Here is a 21,840-nt window from a genome sequence, read left to right on the forward strand (position 1 = left end):
TAGGTTCAGGTCAGGTGATTTGGCTAGCCAGTCAAGCAGAGTTATGTCGACACATGGTGAGCAAACCATTTGGTAGTAGTTTTGGCACTGTGGGCAGGTACTTAGCCCTGCTGGCAAAGGAAATCAGCATCTCCGTGAAGCCCGTCACCAGGTAAAACCTCCTGGTAGATGTCTGGGTTGATTTTGGACTTAATAAAACATAATGGACTAACCAACACCAAGACATGGCACACCGAATGATCACAGACTGTGGAAACTTCACACTGGACTTCAAATCCCTGGCTTATGAGGCTGACTGCTTTTCCTCGAGATGCCTCAGACTTTGATTTCTAAATGGAATACAACATTTACTTTAATCTGAAAAGAGGACTTTTGGACCAATGAGCAACAGTTGGGTTCTTTTTCTCCTCACTCCAAGTAAAAAACTGCTGACATCACTGGTTCAGAAGTGATAAGATATTAGGAATGCAACAGCACAAGCCTCAGTGCACTCCCTGTCAAGTTCTGGAATCAACTTTTCGTCACAATCAAGAAAATCAAGATTGTAGTCATCCACGTTACTTGTGCACCTCTTCCCACCACACTTTTCCCGTCCAGTCAACTATCCATGAATACAGAAAGCTTTGATATGGCACTCAGAGAACAGCCAGTCTTTTCACCTTCTGCATTTTTCCCTCCTTCTGGAGAGTATCAGTGGCCGTCATCTGGACAACTGTAAAGTTGTCTTCCCCATGATTTTGTTGTGTGGACAGAACTATACTATGAGACAGATGCTATTCGTACGGTTTAAATTGTAATGTACTCAAACTTGAAAAGAATGAATCACGATAGTGGATTTCTGATTGGCTGATCATGGGCTACAAGCTGTCATTTTTCACACAGGCTTCATTCAAGTTTTGTTTTAGGAGAAAATCACTTTTGAATTTGTAGATGCTCTGACAATGATCAGCTGCTGTCATGGTTTGATAAATCTAGCTGTAAGATTTTCTGGTGAAGTACCTGGCTGTTAAAATGGCATTACTCACTGTAGAAGCGCAACATATTTTTATTTCAAATAACACTATTTCTGGCATTGTGAACTACTACCAAAGAGCTTTCTAAACTCTCACAAGTGATTTTGAGAAACACGACAAGGGCTTAAAGTTTGTAACCTGGATTTGTTGTTCAAGGTTATAGTTTGCATTATTATTTTGTATCACAGAGATTCCTAAAACATTAGCCAAAATCCATACTTGTTGCTTTCAAGCTCAATAAGCCCCGTAGAGTTGTGTTTTGGTGCCAGTGAAGTGCCACCTGCAGGCTTTACTAAAGGATTCAACAAGTGGGCCAAAATGTCAGCCCACTCTGCATGATGTCAACAAGTGGGCTAGAAACTTCTATAAAAAAAACAACACCAAATAAAACAGCATCAGCCACCAGTGAAAATTACGTTTACATTTCAAAGCTTCTATTAATGGAAGGCAGCTTTACTAAGTATGCTCTAGCTTGTGAAGCCTGTGCCCTTTTATACTATAGAGTACAAACAGCTGCTTCCTGATGTTCACACAAGGGGGTTGCCCACTTTGGCAGCTTTCAGCTGTTTGGCAGCTCTTTGTGGAGTGATATAATTGACTGTGGAGCAGTGGATTATTCTGCAGGAGAAGTCAGAAGACTGTCTTTATGCTATTCCTCATGCCACAGCTGTTTTCTGGCCAAACAGGTTTACCACAGCGCCCATATTTGGGAAAATGAGAAAGGTAGCACAGCAGGGGTTTTTTTGTTTTAAAAAGGTGGTTTAACATCCAATTTCCAAACAGCTATGCAGGAAATATGTTGCCCTAAGCTAAAGAAAAATATATCACTTAATCACTGTCAGTGGAGTATTAGCCACTGACGTGTCCGGCGACGAACACGGAGATAAGAAATAACTTGTAGTCATCCGGAACTGCTGTCCAAACATATGAGCCATAGCAGAAATGTTGAGAAATGAAGGTTCATGTTGTCATCGTGATACTTTGTCACTGCCCTCTGGAGAAGTAGGTTGAAAAAAGAACAGGAAGCTATCCAAAAATACTCTAATGGTGAGTCCAGTTATCGGAAGTGAAAATGCAACTGAGCCAGAATAGGGCACTAAAATGAAAGACCCCTACTGAAATCCCAAAATGCTCCCAACATCAGTGAGTTGAAAAAAAAAGTTACATTTTACGTAGTCATACCCAGTTCTAATGATTACACACACATCATGCTCCACCCACATAAAAAAAAGAAAATCTGTGTGAAGTTCAGAACATGTCCCTTGTGGAATTGATCACGAAGCCTTCTTTCTTTACACAATGCAAAATATGCAAAATTCACAGCTCCCCTGCTTTAAACCCTATCTCCCTATAGCCTTTCCCTCACTTAGCCCTCTCCATCTGCCATCTCTCTCTTCTCACAACTCCTACTCTTCAATTTCCTGCTTTGTTGTGCTTCCCGCATTCACTTCCTTCCTTCGCCATCCTCTTCAACTTTATGTTGTTTTCAAAGCATTTCTCATCTTTTAATCCATTTCCTACCACATATATTTCCACTTGTCCTCGCAAACGTCATTCTCATCCCTGTACCCATCATATTTCCCCCTCTCAGTCTCTTTTTTTATTAGTATCTCCTCCTCCTTGCCTCCCTGCAGTGTTAAAGCTGTACCTGCGGCATTCTGCTCTCAGTATCCTCTCATCTAAATGGGATGTGTGGCCTTGTTATAACTGATTCCTCTAGACAAGAGGTGAGAGCTAACCTTTCTCCTGCTTCCACACCTCACCCGCTCCTGTTATTTGTTTTCATAACACAAATATGCTGTCCTCGGTCACAGCATCCATCAAAAAGCTTTAACATCCCAACTCTAGCAGACAAAACAAAATAAATTCTACGAAATGGAGCTCTGTCTTTAACGGTGCTTAAACCACTGTGTGAAAAAAAGAAAAACCTCCTCCGGAGGTAAGATTCATATCGGATTAATGCACAAGTGAAAGATAAAGACAAGAGGGGTGAAAATACTGAGAATATCCTCGGATATCTGCCTGTGCTAATGAATATGATTAATGTTAAGCTGCTAGAGTATCCACTTTCCATGTGGATATCGAAGGGAAAAAAATTATATTCTCAGCCCATGAGTTACAACAAAGCATATCAGACGAAATAGGTTTTCTTTACCAAGGCACACAGGTAGAGATGATAACTCGTTACTGTAGTCAAATACCATCCTTCCTGTTATAAAGGCCCAGAGAAAAAAGAAGCTCTTGTGGTACACTCATCGGGAGACTCACACGCATAACCTCACACAGCAGTACTCACTTATACAATTCCATAAATTCAAAAAGTGAACTTACGCGTCCGGAAGCGGTGGTGTGGGCGTGTGGCCGGGCCCTTGCCTGGGCGTCCATGATTCCAGCGTGACGTGGGCTTGACAGGGGCTGGCGGTTGAGAGGTGGTCGGCTGTACCTTAGCAGTGGCCTTCAGTGTAGCTGTAGTTGTAACAGATGTGGTAGTGGTGACGGTAGGAGAAGTCTGCCCTGGCTTGGAGTTGACAGCTCCATTACGTCCATTGCTGTTTCCCTTTCTCACATTACTTCGAGGGGTGACCTCCCTACCGCTGGATGGTGGAGTGAGTCGGGTGGCACGAGTAGCAGAAGTGGTAACAGTCCCGCTAACGCGGGTGCCAGCACGGTTATGAAGGTGTGGGGCACTGTTGCCATCTCCATTGGCAGTGCTGCCATTGGCCGAGTGATTAGCTGGAGGCCCTGATCTAGTTCTTGGCGCTGGGGCGGTACCGTCTGCAGCTAGTGGCGTGGTAGTTGACACCATTGCTGTCGTAGAGGCTGCTAAAGTACTGGTGGCAGTGGAAATGTCAGGCCCCTTGGGCATGGCACTGGGTTTAGAGAGAAATATAGGATCCTGTCCAATGCTACCTTTAGGATCCACTAGATCAGTGGGGACATAGTCTTGGACGGATCCCACCACAATCCATTTTAGCAGCATAAGACTGAGTCCCAGTCCCACAAAGCCCATGACTAGGGGCACGGCACAGAGCCAGGTCTGCTGGCGAGGCCACACGGCACAGGGGCCACAGCGGAGAGGGCCTGGGGCTCGAGGAGATGCCTGTTCTGCCCCTGGTTCCTCCAGCGTCATGGCTGCTAGAGTACTTGCACCAGAACGATCGCTCATCCTGCTGGAGGTTTTTTTTGTCTCTTTTAAGGTACTGGGAAGGTCAAACAGGTGGCCAAATTACACAATGGCATGTAAGAGGAAGGACAAGTGGTGCAGAAGAAATGCTGTGCATCTTAAGTAAATAGTACCCACACAATACCTGGTCTATATGCCTTCATGCAGCAACATAAAACACGTACTAATGCACAAGCAGAGCAGACACGAGATAGCCTAAGTTACTCAGTCACGTACTAGGTGTAGGCTTACTAATTAAAAGCTGGCACGGCACTCAAATGCATACACGAGCAATATAACCTACACTCCCTCTGTCGGACAACAAACCACATAAACTCACACAGACACAGAAATGCACAAGAATATACACACAAGCACACAGGTTATGGACAGGTGAGAGAGAGAGAGAGAGAGAGAGAGGCGGGGAAGAGGGAGGGGGGTCGGGGGAGGGCGCCTCACTGTAGTTTAGCGCTAACGAAGCGATGATAAATCCCAGGATGCTTCACTCCCTTGTTAAAAAGCCGACGCAAAAAAACGAAAGATATCGATCCGTTGCGTGGCGAGCTTCAGATTGGAGCTGTAAATCCATACGCGTGTGTGTTCGTGCGCAGACCAACAACCTGGGCTAAAGGCAGCACCCTTCTCCACTCAGCTGGATGATTATCGGCCGAATAAGGTCGGCAAAAGACAAATTCTTCAAATCACTCTACTCTTGGGTCTCATCGGAGTTTACTTTACATTAGAGCCTGTAGCTTATGTGCAGCCTACTAATGGGCTCCCTTTCCCACTTGCAATGTCTTTGTAGGCTGCTCCAACTTTGCCCCTCACAGCCCTTAGGAACGGCCACCCTTTCGGTCGCTCCAGCTGTCGATAATCCAAGCCGGTGAAAGCCACCGAAACTGAAACGAGGCAGGGCAGAAGGGGATCTGATGTGATCTGCCAATGAGACTGGGGCGGTGTTGCTGTTGGTGGTGCCCTGAGAAGCGGGCTAAATCCAATTGATCCTGGTCTAATCCATACGCTGACCACCCCGCGCTGATTTCCCGGAATGACAGCGGCGTGTCTCCAGAGCAGTCTGACTGCAGTCCGTCCCTGGGAAGAAGAAAAAAAACAGGAGCCCCTTACGATTCGTTTACCTTCGCTGCATTCCCACAGTGGTGCAAGCAGCAGAAAGGGAGACGGGTAGAAAAGAGGATGGGGAAGAGAGAGAGAGGGAGGAGGGGGGTACTGCTGCTCTGAGAAAATGATGCGGCGGCTGTTCTTGGAGGCTGCAGACTAGGGAGAGACAGAGAGTGAGGGGAGAGAGGAGGAAGGGGAGGGGAGGCTTGCTCAATCCGCGGTGAATGATGTGGGTTTCACGGCTCCTATCCCATCCGGCGCTCTCCTCCGGTTCATCGCCGTCCTCAATACTCCAAAGTGACGAATAGTCAGTGCCCCATCTTTCCCCGTAGACTCCACGGCTGTAGGTGTGCTCTGACTCCCTTATCAGCAAGAGAAGAGAAGAGGAAAAAAATAGGAAGAAAGTGACAATTGTGGTGGGCAAAAGCAGAAAGATAGCGGGAAAAACAAGACAGAGCACAGATGCGTGTTGGCTAAAGCTCTGCAGCAGATGCAGATAGGAGGCAGAGGGAGGAGGCGGCGGCGGCAGCAACAGCGGCGCGCACCACACACGCACGGCAACGAGAGAGGAGAGGCGCTACCATAGACACACCCCAGGGAGCGGTGGAGCGAGGGAGGGAAAGGATGAGAGGAGGAGGAGGGAGGCGCCACCCCGATGTCTTCCACCAGTGGCACACAAGAGCAAGCAAACCAAACACCGGGCTCATAATTTAGGCTATGGGCGAGTTGGAGCACTACTTCAACTTGATACTTCCGCGGGCAGTAGATGAATCCCGTATTTAACAGTTCACAGGGGACAGCGGTGCTTTAGGCACACAGCCAGCGTGGTTTTATGGCCAGTGCGACTTAGTGAAATGAAAAATGTGCGTTCGTACTTTTAGAAAGCCTACAGTTCAGCAGTGAGACGTAAAGTGCCCGAACCATCAAGGCCTTTGGGACCTGCTGTATGTAAAGCATAAATGCAACGCAAACAAACAAATGTGTGTGTGCACAAGTAAACTTGGACGACATAGGTTAAAGGCATTCAGCGAACTTGTATCGTCTTTTGAATTCTGAGATATAACCACCATTCGGCATCACTTGGAGCAGTCGTCTGTATTCTCTTCTTCGTTTTAAAATAGCTTGCAACTTTGTGGCAATAATTTCCTACTTGCGGGAGCTTTGGTTGTCACCAGAGACACATCACTGTTGCTGTTATTTTACTACAGTACCTTTTCCCTGTTCTTCCTCAATTAATTGCAGTTGTATTATCATTAATCAAAAAAGTGGCTAATTTTACACAGGTTGGACTCAGTTAAGGGTTACTCAGTCAGTTAGACGTCTCCAAGCCTGCAAATCGTCTCAGCTGTCCCCTTTTGTTATGTGCAGAGAAAGACGTTTGCAAATACAGAGACAGTCTTTAGTTTCACATGCACCGTTGCTTGCAGTAAGGACTGTGGTCTTATTTAAGGCTGCCATCTGCTTCTTTGTATCATGATTGATTCTTTTTTAAATAGAGAAACGGGAGTAGTCGACAAAATCAAGAAAACCGTTTATCATTTCGAAATGTGGGTGCATCTATATTGCTGTACATTTGAAAAGAAGGCTGAAAATGGGTGCGTGTCTTTGTCTAAGTATAAAAGGAAGTGAGAAGGAAAGGACCAAGATAAAGGGGTGTCTTGGTCCTTGATGTGATTCATCAAGTATCCAAAACTCACAACAACTCAGAAAACCCTCCAAAAACTTAAACATCTGATATTGCATTCTGTCTTCTTGCATATGGCAAAAAGTCACATTTTAAACTTCTTCTTTTTTTCTTTACATATTCCTTTACATTTTAAGCTGCTGCCAAAGCGGTTCCGCTTTTTTATGGACAATAACAACTTCCGTGACCCCGAAGTTTGCTTTTCATTTCATTTTCATAAACAACAGGAAATGACACAACCACAAGCTCCTTTTATATTCTTGCAGTGATCACATTTTTCATTTGTGGCTTTGCTAATGTTCACGATGAGTCTGACTGCACTGTTTACTGCTTTAGGCGCAGAGGTAATGTCCCGCTCTGAAGATGCTTTTGAACTTGACAGGCTGTCGACAGTCATTCTCTCCCAGGAATATACTGTGCTTCTTACCCCTCTCAAGTATTTGAAGATTCTTAAGAAGTGGAAAAAATGTGAGGATTTCCAGCAGAGGAATCTATTCAAGTCATTGAAATGTTGGTTCCATTTCTGTACGAGTTTCTTTTTGTTTTTGAATAAAGTTTCAATGAGACTTTATTAGACTTATTAGAGTATTATAACACCACATAATGTTTCATATACTATTTCCCAATATTCATTCATACATTACTAATACTGTAAATGCAAATACATTTTAAAATGAATAAATTCAACCTGTAAAAAGCTGTTGTCACAAATGCCACAACTAAAGCATGTGCTCTGGACTTCAGCTTGTATTATGTAATGTAATTATAAATTATTTTATATAAGAAACTAAAAGTGGTCAAATGAAACTTTTAAACAACTGTTTATTTATGTTTAGTTTTTGTACGTTTCTTATCAAAGTGAGTCTTGAAAAATAAAAGTGAAAAAATAAATAATAAGCATAGTGGATATACTGATGCTGTCACTTTGGTTGCAGTTCTGTACGTGGGGTAGGTACCAAACTATGCGCTCTATAATGATTCAAGCCCTCTGAATGCAACATCCAGTGATGTCCTGTACTTGTAAGCAGGGACCAGAGAATTCCTTTCTGTTATGCAGAAAAGGGCATTAAGCTCACTGGCTGTGATGAACATCCATTGACGTAAGTTAAAGTTCATCTTGTTGCCATTTGGCTTATCCTGGCTGTAGAGGTTTGTCATTAGAAGCAGATATCATTTTATCTGGTGTATTCCCCTGGGTATCTCCTTGCCCAAGAATATTAGTGGTTCTATGAACCTTTTGCTCAGATGCAGGGTTACATTTGTGTCAGTCATCCTGTCTAAAACATGTCTAGTCTGTTTTCGACTCCGGCCAGTGTGCCTCTTGAGCATGACGATGTGTGTGTAAGGTCAATAGGTAATGGGTGAATTTACACTCTCTGCAACCTTCACACCACTATAAAAATAGCTTATAGGCTTCTTTCACTAACCTTCTTCACTTTGAGAGCATAAACTATGGCAACCTTTATCTCCGTATTGATTATTGCTCTCTGTATAATATTAAAAATCAATGTATTTTCTCTCTGAAAGTGTCTGCATTCAAGGAGCTCTAGGGAGCTAGAGTGTCCCCAATCCAAACCTGTAAAATAGGATTAGTGCTTAATGGGGTTCGCTAGTTTCTACTAGTGCTTCAGTGAGATGCTTAGTACCATCCCTCTTTGATTAATGCATTTGGCAAGATCCCTACCTGACCTCTGGAAGCAGGCTTTCACGAAGCACAAGAAAAGTTTTCCTCGGGTTATGAAAATAATTAGCTGGCACTTATATTGCAGGGAAATTCAATTTCAGGACTTCCTCTCTTAGCCACAGAAACCCATGCAAGTCCCTGGTTGCAGCGTCTCCTAAGTATGCCCCTCAGTTTATCTCAAAAAATTTGGACTTTTCTTATCTATGTGTCGCAGCATTTTACCCCACGACCTTCAACACTCAGTTAGACAACCTTATGAGCGTTAATCAGGAGAATCCACACTGTGCTGCTTGGCTACATGCATTCCTAATACTTGGAAATCACAGCTCTTGTGGGATCAGTGCACTTCAAATATACTTGAGATTTTGTTCACAGGCAGGTTTTCATTTGAATGTCAAATGGGTTACCTGTCAGAGCAGAACTTAGAAGTGGGGGTGCCCACTGCAGTGGAGTGCAAAGTATCTCGTTGGGCAATCTCCACATCTAAAGAATAGCCGGAGAATTCCTGCTAAATGGGAGGTCCAGGTTTTCTCGGTTTTTAAAAAACTTTTGTGATATACAACAAAAGCGAGTGGGATTAGAGCTTTTAAAATTTTTATTTTATTTTTTAATGAGGTTTTGCTTGTGACATTAAGAACATAACACGCAGGAACTATTAACGAGTATACAAGTTAAAAAGGCAAATTGAAAGCACGTCATAGCCAAATCCATGCCATTCAAGCTACTGTTAGTCATCCCATAACCCAACAGAGAAAGAAAGCTTTTTTAGTGTGTTGTTGAACTTCTGCATCATGCTCTCAGTTGATAGTCTATCAGTGGCGAGTGTAAAAAGCCCTTACGTATTGGTGACAGGTAAGAGGTGAAGATCAGCAGCAGCACCTGCAAGAGTGCAGAAAAAAAAATATCAAAAGCGCTGTCCATGGTGCTGATTCTTAAAAAAAAAGTGACCAGCAAATAATCAACCAACCATTATCAGTAAATAAGCTATAATAAGACAATGCACAGTCTCAAGTGCTGTTTCTTCTTAATTTGACTTATAATATTATATTTTAATGATGTATGCATGATTAAATAACAACATCAGCGTTATGGTACCACAATAAATACAGTAATATCGCTCAAGGCATCAAAGTTCATTATAAATACATCTTAGAAACATGATGTGAAGTAATCTTATCATTGGGGTGTAGCAGGCAGACAATATTACATGTGTAGGAGTAATTAAATCATCTGTCCCCAACTGCAAACACCACATCATCATCTATTCTATATTGTTGAGGCAGCCGAGTCATAAGCCTACAAATGGGATCAGCTGTTCTCAGCTGTTGTTGCCAAATGCAGTGGACCTCCAACATTGCTGCCAGCGGGCACATTGCATCGTTCAGTTCCAAGGCCTCCTCTTTACCCCGAAATGAGAGGGTGGAGAGGTGTAACCCAGCTGGGGACAGTTGCACATGCTCTGTGATTTCAGTTTGAATGTGTCAACAGTGATATGTTTTGCCCATAGTGAAATTCACTTCTGTTTACATTGCAACTCTATGACTTTTGCCAGGGTGGATGGATCTTTATTCCCTTTGAGTATATATGCATTTCCAGCAAAACACTGGCTGAATAGCGAAGGGAATGGAACTCAACTGTGGTTCTTGTCTCATCTGGCACTTTCTGGGTATATGTTCCTATTATCTTATTTCCAATAAGTTCAAAAAAGAAAACAGAATCACAGTACTGCTAATAGGATTTCTCACTGTTTTCTTAGTATCATTAGATATTAGTACAAAGCACAGACCATTGATGTTTCAGTCATTAAAAAACAGCAGGATGTTGTTGTTTTTTTAAAATACTAAATACTTTTAAAAATCCATACACTTTTGTTATGTTATTAATTCATGCATTGGCTTTGCTGCGCTGTTAAACAGTCAGGGACATAAAGAGCAAATTGATTGCAATGTAGCAAACATTATCCTGTGTTTTTCTTTAAACACAATTTACAGGAATTTTGCTTTTTGCATGCAGTGTTTATGAGAGTGTCCTTCACACATAAATCCTTAAACAGCCAATACTTTGATTCGCTTCCCTTGATTAGCCACCAGTTACTTAGCTGCTAACGCTAAGCCGACCTTCAATGACTTATTGACGAAAGCTCTATCTGCAACTATTTTGTGTCTTACTCAAAGGGTGGCCGTGTCTCTGGGGAGCGTAATCACTGGATGGTAAATCTTTGGAGAGAAGCAACTGCATTTCCTTGAGGTAATATTAGGCTCTCCATTCTGTCCCTTTGTATTGCTGCCTTTATCCTACCCAATGGTTGATTTGAAGAAACAATTTCCAAGACAATAATTTCTTTTGATGCCAACGGACTTTAAAATCAACCAATTTCCAGAGTCAGGATTACAAAGGAGCATGTTAAACATGTCTTTTTCCACAGATTTGTTTCCAAGAATGCAACCTCATGTCGTGCGTATGTCAAAGTTTACCATGAAGAAAACAACATTACTGTTGAAAGCACAACAATCAATCCTAAATACCATTAATTCAAGCTGGAGGACAGCACCACACAAATATGTTCGCAGTTCACACTTCCCCTGTGAGAATAATTTGGGAAACACTAGCATTATGTTTTATTCAAACCCTGCTTAATAATAGACGAGATATTGCATGATTTGGTTGTGTGATTCAGTGTGTGTGTGTGTGTTTCATGGATTTTCTTAATTGGCTAGAGAATGTAGCCTCGTGACCACTGTGACTGTGATACTGGAGATATAATGAGAAAAACTCATGGACTGAAGTGTAAGGCAGATTGGTGCTCAATGAAACTAGACTGATCCAGTTTTCAAAATCTGCTGTTTGATTCAGGCTGGTTTGAACTGTGGAAATGCTGGACAACATGCCTTCAAAGAGTCCAAGAGCTGAGCTGTCTGCCTCGCCAAATATACATTGTTGAACAGTCATTCAAAGTCTTTCAAGCCAGGAAGTGACTGCGTTCACAGTATGTCAGTATGATTTGTATTTCACAACTGCCATTTGTGGCGAACCACCTATGCTTTAAAGTATCTGTGACCGCTTTCTATTTTCATGATAGTGTATATCTACAATTATTGTACTAAGACATGTCAGTTGGATTGTGAGTAGATTTATAGTTTTATGATCAAACTGTTGAGGACTTATAATATAAAAAGGCACCATGAAGAGAAACAATGATGATGTATTATGGTGATGTTGAATGCTAATGAGTTGTTGAATATGACCAAAATATGAAACATGAAAAACAAAGTGGATTTCTTTCTTTCTTTCTTTCTTTCTTTCTTTCTTTCTTTCTTTCTTTCTTTCTTGTCACATTGCAATTTATTCTAACTTTTGCTTAACACTACAAAGAGTCTATAGCTATATATGTAACAGCACGACAGTGCTGTGCCTCTAATGACACTTCTAACAGGCTACTATTAGCTGCTACTCACCATATTGACTTAGTGTGTCGTTATTAAAACATTTGCAAATTTGCAACTAAAACAAAGGGCCACAGAGGCTGATGGGAATGCTATTAAGTTTAAAGATATTTGGTTATTGTTAACAAGACTTTGACAAAAGCCGAACAGTCACTCCAAATTAAACTAGGACAGTTGTTTCACGTTGTCACTAAACTGCGTTGCGAAAGAAGCATAATTAGCACTCAAAGCGGCATCTTTTTCATGAATTGCACTTTCATAACCTAACAGGAAAATGATGAAAATATATTTTTTCTCTGACACAAAATCAAATTGGTTTTGAAATGTTAAATGAAAGCTTATTTTCTTACAAGTTTCACACTTTTCATACGAGCAGTATTGTGACGCTAAATGTTGCTACCTTTCAGTGGCTTAAACCATCAAAGATTCTCTGTCTTTGTGCATCGCTAAGAAATGTCTCAGTGATACACTAAGAATATACATCGTTCTAATAATTGCACAGACCTTTATGTAGGGAAGATACATAAAGCTTCTACTGGAGGGCTGCTGGTTTGCTGAATCAAAATGACATTTCACACATACAGTCGCCAACCTGATTCATAGTGAGTTTCAATGGCTGCCCCCGCCCGCCTGCCCACACACACACACACACAAATCCCACCCCAGAGTGTGTCACCTGTCCTCCTACATTAGAGTCTGTCATGTTGCCCTTAATACCACAGCAATCCACAGTGTGGTTTTAAACAGGAGAGGCATGAATGCGAGGCTTCCTGTTGCTATGTAAATTTACAGAAAGAATTCCACTTACTGGAAACGTCCTGTACAAATATGTCACACAATCAGTGACAAAGTCATAACTGCAGTTATGACTTTTTAATGCCATAATACTGTTCAAGATTAGATAAATTCTTTTTCTGCATCAACTGGAGTTTAGTGTGTGTCTGTTTTTTGTTTTAGTCCATGCAAACGGATCTTTTTTTCTAGACTTGTAACTCAGTCCCAGATGAGAATATGATATAGCAATAAAAACAATATAAACACAAAGACATCTGACTTATAACACTTATGAAAATATAAAAAATAACATCACTATGATGATGAGTATTGCTAAATGATGTCATGATTGTTTCCACTTTTTGCTTTAGTTTGTTGGCTCTAAAACCAAAGAATGACCAGGATGATAAACTCTTTTTTGAAACAACTGGTGATTAATTAATATTTTCTAGTAATGATTAGTTAATCATTTATCCTCAGCTGACAATTATATTTATTATACCCTTATCCCAGCACTAAATCATTTTGTACAACTAAAATGCTAAAACATTCTCTCATGATTCACATACAGCCGGAGGAGCAATGAGATCTTTAAAACTCAACCCACAGTAATCAGCGTATTTCAAACCGTTACAGCCTCGGTGATCATCACCTCGTCAGCTGCGAGGAACGCTGCTGCTTTACATCTACAGCAGAAGACATTATTATTTACAATCATTCTCCTACGTGTCTCCTACACGACATCGGTTTGACGTAAAAGCACACATGCAGAGAGACCAGTAAAATATGAGTCATTCTTTTTCCACACTTGCAGTCTCAGATCGGCCATATTAAACACCGCTCACTGATGGAAGGATGAAACATTAAACAGAGTATTATTGATTAAAACCATGAGTATAATTTAATATGCAAGTGTGACTTTTTTCTTTTACCTTCTTGGTGCACAACTGAAAGAAAGACTGACTGACTGAATGTTGAGTTTGAGTTTGCTTTTTTTGTCAACAGCTTCTCTTGGCAGTATCTGAAGTGTACCTCAGTGTGCAAACCTGTGCTGTGTGAAAAAAACCTTGCAGAAGAGTTTCTGAAAAGCAGATTCACTGTAGAGAGGATTAGGATATATACATTCACTAACAGCTTTATTAGGTTAATCATGCCAGTACTGGGTTAGGCCTTCAAAGCTGCTTTAATTTTGGTGGCATAGACTCAACAAGTTGCTGGCAACAGTCCTCTGAGATTTCGGTCCATATTGACACGATAGCATCACACAGCTGCTGCTGATTTGTTGGCTGTACATCCATAGTGTGAATCTCCCATCCACCACATCCCAAAGGAGCTCCATTGGACTGAGATCTTGTGATTGTTGAGGCCATTTGAGTACAGGGAACTCATTGACATGTTCAAGAAACTGGTTTGACACCATTTCACCAATAGCAGCAGTCAGAACTGTTGATATCATGCAGGGCGGATCTACAGTTGTTGTTTACACCACATTTTCACCCTATCACCCAAAGGTTGCTTCAGAAATCGAGAATCATCAAACCAGGCGTCAATTTGAAGTCTTCCGTTCTGACAAGCGGTTCATTGAGTTCCTGTTGACTTCTTATGATCTCAAAGCAGCCTGACCATCTTCTTCTGACCTCTGATTGTCATGGTCTGTGGGAGTGTCCAGGGTTTTTCCACCTGTAGGCTGCCGGTCTCCACTCCACCCATTTGGGGTGGAGCTTCCTACTTCTCACCTGGGCCTCATCTACAAGCATTCAGCAGGAGGAATTCTTAAACCAGAGCAACCGGCCACTCCTTGCCTGTTTATTATGTGCCTTCTGGTGGTAACTAAGCAGCTCTCTTCTGAAATTGTGTTATCTGACTTTTCCTCGTGTAACCTTGTCCTTCCTGTGTACAGAGGGTGTCGATTCTCGCAAATTGGACTCACCTGGAGTGAACTTTCATTCCTCTGCTCTGGAAATATCTGACGGCTTTTCCTGCCTGCTTGTCTGCCCTCCAGCCTGCCACTGCACACCGGATACTCTGGCTGCTGAACAGCCTCTGGATACTCCTACAGACTTCCCCTCCTCAGTGCTTTCTGAACCCGGACCTGTAAGTTAGGAGAGCAAACTCACCAGTAAACTCTCCTCTGTGATCTGCTCATTACCTCAAAACAATAACCACTTCTCCATCCTCTTGCAGAACCTTCCTCGTTCCTCGCTGCAACCCCCTGTGATTCTGTCCCTGGGATCCCCTTTCCAATACCAGTTGCCATTTTGTCCCCGCAACTATACCTAGAGGTCCCCTCTCCCTTATAACTTTTGTGTTTTAATAAAAACTCTTTTCCAGTCTGTAGTGTGTCTGCAAACTGCTTGGTTTATGACACTGATATCATTGAGGCATTTTTAAACATTTTGTTTGGACTTCTTGTTTTTAATTCAGTTAGTTTCCAGAGTAGGTTTGCTCATCTTACTTCAGTTCTTATTGCTGTAGTTTCAGTTTAGTTTTTTAATATTAATGTACGGAGGGCATATGAGGAGGCAGGATTTAGGATCAATGGTATTTCAATAGAAACAGAACTTTCTGAAAGCAGTTGATTTACAGTCTTGAGGACATCAAAATTCTCAATGAACGTGTTATTTCACTATCAGGGGCCACATTGTCAATTACATTTGACAACATGTTATGTAAGAGAGTGGCAGATGGAATAAGCATGGATCTGAGGCTGCAGTTGGGAAACTCTGTGAGGACTGGTGGTGGCTCCCAGGCTGATCAGACACCCATATACTAATGAGGGGTGTCAGAACTTAGGAAGGGAAAGAGAAGATGGACAAAAATGAAGACAAACCACCTGTACTCCTGGAATGCTAATATAGTGTAAAAGGTCAGAATCTGAAATTCAGGTAAATTATTTCCAATAAAGTTTCAGCAGGAAAGCTGTGAGAACAAATTTAATCTAATAGTTACCAAAAATAAAGTGATTTTCTGTATAGTTATTGGAGTTAGTTTCACAAAAACACAAAAAATTCTAGTATCATTTGAGTTATCTAAAATACTTCTTCCAAAGCTAATTAAAAGTTTTACTTTTACTACTAGTTTTAATTAACTATAGTTACAATGTTGGGAAAATCTCAGTAGACCAGCAGTTTCTGAGATACTCAAAATACTCTATGCAAGTCACTTTCATCATCATCATCATCATCATCATCATCATAATAATAATAATTACAGGGTTAAAAACTGTTAAAAAGAGTTAAAAACAATAAGAATATATTGTTTATATATTGATATTCCTATCAAGCAAAAAAAATGCAATATTTATAATTCAAGTTGGAAGTTTATGTATGGACTTAAGAGAAAAAAAAAAAAGAGAATTAGAGTAACCAAGGTGTGAACAAGCTTTGACAGCACTGTTGGCTGAGACAGTAAGATGGAGCGAATTAATGTTAAAGAGAGAACTAATAATGTTAATGCCAGAATTTATTTATTTATTTTACCAGAATTTGATTTCCTGGAGGCAAACACAGAGGATAGTGGTAGCAGGTTTAGTAGACAGATAGAGCTGGGTGTCATCAGCATAGCAATGGAAAATTACATTTCCTTCTAAGTGTGTTTAGTTGATTCCATGCGACTGGCTGATTAGATATTTGCATTAATGAACAGTTCAACCCATGTGTCTAACAAAGTGGCTGGTATGTGTAGATTGTAATATAAAGAATATTATGATTATTTTGTGGTAAAACAACAACCGTCTATAAAACTTGAGTCAAACCAGAGCAACAGCAATAGTATTTAAGAAGTTCAATAAGGGGAGGTCAACATTATTTAAAGTACAGCAAGTCAGTGTGTAATCCTACAGACAGAACAAGTGCTAATTCACCTGAAACAATCAGTCTTTTAAACCAGAAGCTAGCCCAGTTCACTGGATGTCAGAGCACAGTAATTTCCCACATGGAAGAAGAAGTCAAGGTTCTCTTTTAACTTATTGCACTGAAGCAGAAACATAATTAGTGCAAAGTACATGATTATTGTGGTAAGAGAAACATTATCAAAAGAACCGTGGGGATAACAGCACAGATGGAAGGAAAACTAGCACCCTGATGCATTTTCAGCTGTCAAACTGTCACATAGAAAGCTACTGACACATGGCCCACCTGCCTCCTATGTTTCTCTGATATGACAGGCAGCAAGCTAATTTGCTCAACACTCTGTGTCTGAAAAGTCTGGAATCACTGGGAATTGGCCAAGTGAACAGCATTTCAAAGACGCTTGTCATGAGTGGGAATTGAACAATAGCTCCATTCAAAGACTAGAAATCCTCAGATCATTCAGCCATTGTAATGTATGCAGGGGAACAAAAAGATAAATAATGATATATTGCTCATCCCTAAGATGCTCGAAAATCCAGACTCCCCGATACCGATAGCATCAAGGTAGCTCCCACTGCTGACTTCTCCTTCTGTTTTCAATGAACTTTTTTTTTTCACTGCATATCAAAAGTACCTCCAGCAGCGACTTCACACATGGATAGGAATTCAAAGTTGTCATGTCAAGTAGGCCTGCTTGCAGTAAGGTGTGACAGTGATTCCACACGCTATGGTCTGGCCTTGTCATTTTCTTTTGGTCATTGTAAAGGGCTTTGCTCCTCCTCGCCAGCGTCCTCTCTGGTGGCAGTGACACGTACAAACCCAAATGGAGGCCGCATCAGTGTGCGATCAGTGACTTGAGAAAGTGTTCAGTCTTTTCATATGAGACCGCCATGACATACCGCAGATGATGCACACACATACTGTTCAAAGGTAATCCTTAGTGATAGCATGACTGAGATTTAACTTAGCCCAGAGCTGGGGCTAAACAGAGGCTGCCTGGGTTTTGAATTTTCAACAGTTTGTGGTGGAATAACATTTCTTTTTCCAGTTCAGAGAACAGAGGGCCCTTTTGATAGATGTGTGTAGGCAGCAAGAAAAGGCACGCCTGAGCACACACTCATTTGCACGCACATACACACCGAGCGGCAGACAGAGACGGGAGCTTTTAGTGACTGAGGCACTCTGCTTTTCCAGGAGTGCGCGGATGAAAACAGCACTTCAGTGTTAACCTTGAAGCATTGAGCAGTGCTGCCTTCAGAGTACATGAGAACCCAGAAGGACCAAAAAACAAATTATTGGACCTGTAGGCTGCAAGTAAAATTACTTCCCTTTCTGCCTCTTTATTTCCATGAGCAACCCTTCATCGTTTATGTTGACAGAATATTAAAGAGCCTGGTGAGGGAGGATGAAAAAAAGGGTACATTCATCACTCCATCTCCTAGTCAGAATTTATTTTCCTTCCTCTGTGGACCACTGCTTTCATGAATGACATCCAAGTGGACAAGCTCACACTTATCTTTCGGCCAGGATATCATCTTATCACAGCACATATAGTGAGGACGAGGTGTGTTGTCATCTCAAGTCAGAATGTGTTTCTCCTCAATCGAGTCTATCAGCGTAAAAACACACAGCATGTTCTATAGTGTTGACGCACTCACTCGTCCATTTAGTTCAATTAAATTTTCTGGATTTATGCAGCTCTGAGGACTACAAAGGTTTTGCAGCATATACTGTTAACTGCAAGAGGTTAACTGCAACCAGGAAAAATCACAACAGTTGAGCAACAAAAAAAGAGCACAAGATGCGATGTCTCCCAATATAAAATCCCATCTAACATTTATATGATTTCATCCCAACGAAAAGTACACAAGGTTTGTTTGGGACTAAAATATCAACACTGAGCAAAGGAAAGAGGAGACAAGCTCGTGAACAAAACAAGACAAGGAATGAGAGATTGGGATAATTTTACAGAATATAATTCAAATTAAACAGCTTGTGATATTCTCGTCAAAGCCTGACTGAATTTAAGACAAATACCTTAAATTAAACAATTCACCACTTGACACACTGAGTGATGAAAGAGACCCATGTAAATACTGCCTAAAAGTAATCATGGCGCTAAATTTATTCTGTATGCATTTCCACTTTAAACATATTCTCTAATATTTCTGCGGTTGGCTTTCTTTTCATTCGTAGCTTAGATTTATTATGGCACAGTTTAGAATTGGTTTCATTTTCTTCTCAACCTGTAGAGTCAGATAGGGCCAGAAAAGCTTAAAATCAGCTTATCGTATTCTCTCAAAACTCAACCCATCAAAAACTCAGACTTATCTTGTAAGTGTCGCACATCTCCATGGTATGAGTTGTCATTCTCTGGGAGGTAGTTGACCCCCGGTTGCTCCCTTCTGCTCCACTCCTCAAGGCTCCCCGAGGTATCGCTTGTCTGTGATTCACGTTCTTATCTCCTTGGTGCATATAGTGAGGTAGACTGCACAGACACAGGTCACAGGACCAATCGCATCCACACATCTGAGTGAATTATTCAAATTGCCGAGAGCAAGAGGAGCATGCAACCTTTTCCCGTTACGTGAGAGGAATGGCTGGTCAGGCACCAGTCACTGCAGATCAGAGCGTCATTTAGATTGGACAAAAATGTAATTTGCTCTCTTGTATCTGATTTTATTGTAATAGCTGTAATAGTGACTTGGTAATGACCTGGTGTCCGTCTTGCGCTGTGTGCAGCTTTAGTTAATGAAATCACCACGAGCAGTAGCTCATGTGTTCTAAATGAATAACATAGATCATATTTATCCCCATTACTGTACTAAAGCGCATGTATGTGTGGAGGTGTTGACACAAGGCGACGGAAAAAAGACAGGCAACGGTAGCGCTGTCTGAGCATCACAAAGACCGGAGCTAAAGGTAACAGGGTGGAAATCAATTACATGGTTGGCCCACCTAATTGATAGCCACTTCAGCATGAACATAGATAGCACCCTGAGCAATTTAAAAGCCGAGACTTCCTATGAAGAAAAAGACAATATTTTGACTGAATACAGAAAAAGGTACTTAAGCATATCTTGATGAGGAAAAAACAAACAACGTTATACTTGAACACATTTTCAGCATAAGCATATATTCTGGTTTGGTGTGAGGTGAGTCTGAGAAGCAGTCTGGAAAGAAAAATGTTCACATCTTCAAAAGGTATTTTTTCCAGTGCTATTTCAGAGTTATATTTCAAAATATGTAATAGTTTTGTACTGGACCATTTTCCAGGAATGGTAAATCGCTGTCACTCTGTCATGTCTAGCTGAAAACAATGCCGATGTTACGCAGTTGCAGAAACCATAAATTTGCCTTAAACGGCAGTCTGTGTTTCCTTAGACTGGACAAGGAATACTTCAATGCCAAAAGCACCTCTCTCTTTAAAAAGAAATACTTTTCCACCAGTCTTGCATTGAACGAAAGAAAATATCTGACTGAGGAAATAATTACTAAAGTTACAAAAAGTGAAAACTGTCATGCCAGGCAAGTCCCTACCTGCATGTGTGTCTTACTGATCTTTGCCCGAACCATTCAATTACAACCATATTACCATTATCACACTGCAAATGTTCAAGTGCCATTAAGTTTAGAGTGTAATCCTTTTGTAACCTTCAACATTTCGATTGTTTCATTTCCACTTTTCATTGTAGTAATAAAGGTAATAATGTCTCTATAGCTACTTTTTCATAAGAGATATCATCAGTAAATGTAAGCAGTCTTGCACACCTGATTTGCTAATGATGCCAATACCCATCATTCAAACGATGAAATCGATTGAGCGCTTTCTGAAATCGGGCATCGGTACCACACAAACAGATCAAAACACTTCCACTTATCTGTGGGTTCGCTGAAGGTTTAGGTTTGCTATCCTTTTCCCCCTTCCTTTGGTAGTGTTCCAGCTTGCTCATTAGACAGCCCATCACTGCAACTTGTCTCTGCACTATTAAGAGTGAAACATATAAAGGATAATCCATTTTAAATGTTTGCTTTCGAGTCTTACTGAAGGTAAAACACAGAAATTAGTGGGCCGGAAAGGACATTAGGGATCTCCATCTTGCGGCCCTGTTCATCCATGCACATCAGTTTGTTTATGTGTTCATGTGTCAATCTGATTAGTTTCTGGAAAGCAGCTACATGGAATGGCAGATTACCCCACAGACCATTATGAAGGTGTTAGCAGTCATTTCAGATTGATGGCTGCCCATGCTCACTTGGAAACGGAGTCCACAGAAGGGCAACTAAGGCAATTGGAAGATGAGCTACGAATACATGAAAAGTTGAAAGAAAAAAGGGCAACAGGCCTGCAGTGGAAGACAACGTGCTTCAAAAAACTGGTTGTGTTCCTCTGCAGGCATTGCTCTAGTTTACAGACTAATGAGGAAAACTTGTGTTTTCGGCTCTGTTGATGCCGGACTCAAACTGAATGATAATAGTTCCTACTAAGTAAAAGAAAACCTGCCACTGATGCCCTAGCCGTTTAAAAATCAGTAAAAAGAAAGTCCAGCATGGACACACCAGTCAACTCTTCATACAGTAAGTATAAGCTGTTGCACTGAATAAAATCGCAGTTCACGTGCTAGACGTCTTGTTTTTTGTTTGCTATCACACTCTCCTAGACAAACACATGAAGAAGAACATTATCCACAGACTCACACAAGTCACCCAGTGCATATAGTCCTAATGCAGTCACAAAAATGGCTGTGAACACTCACATTTAGTCAACCACAATAAAAAATGATTCACGATAGCACGATTTGTAAAACCAACAATTAAAAAAAATAAATGCACTTTGAGTTTCTTTGAAATTACCTCGTAATATCTAAAACAAGAAAAGAAAAACAGCTGAACTACCCAAAATCATCTGAAGAAAAGTCCCAGCAAATCTTTCAATTGCTCTGGCATCCATCTTTGAGCCATTGCCTCCACGCAGTGTGAGTTCAGTATAATAAGCTGTTAATTTGCGGAGGTATTCTGCGGGACTGAAATCTAATTGCTCACCTCCTTGGCTATCCTATGATGCAGCAACAGATATAACTAAATGCGACAGTGCAGTATTGACCTTAG

At 41.2% G+C, this 21,840-nt stretch overlaps 1 protein-coding gene and 1 long non-coding RNA gene across 2 annotated transcripts in view; one reads left to right on the plus strand and one right to left on the minus strand.

The window, feature by feature from the left end:
* The window catches only part of nrg3b (neuregulin 3b), a 211,243-nt gene extending 205,353 nt beyond the window's left edge, over positions 1 to 5,890 (minus strand). The window contains exon 1 of the mRNA XM_086303657.1: positions 3,345 to 5,890. Coding sequence (XP_086159783.1) covers positions 3,345 to 4,179 — 835 coding nt within the window. The 5' untranslated portion in view covers positions 4,180 to 5,890. The remainder of the gene's footprint in view (positions 1 to 3,344) is intronic.
* Positions 5,891 to 14,664: 8,774 nt separating this feature from the next.
* On the plus strand, positions 14,665 to 15,160 carry LOC147323354 (uncharacterized). The gene is made up of 3 exons (XR_015130848.1): positions 14,665 to 14,706; positions 14,781 to 14,974; positions 15,065 to 15,160. It is a non-coding gene; the product is annotated as an uncharacterized LOC147323354 (long non-coding RNA).
* The last annotated feature ends 6,680 nt before the right edge of the window (positions 15,161 to 21,840 follow it).

This window comes from Aulonocara sp. 'chitande type north' Nkhata Bay, linkage group LG8, assembly GCF_057382095.1.
Source record: "Aulonocara sp. 'chitande type north' Nkhata Bay isolate Kocher_YH1m ecotype deep benthic linkage group LG8, A_spYH_male_GT1.1, whole genome shotgun sequence".
Lineage (NCBI taxonomy): Eukaryota > Metazoa > Chordata > Actinopteri > Cichliformes > Cichlidae > Aulonocara > Aulonocara sp. 'chitande type north' Nkhata Bay.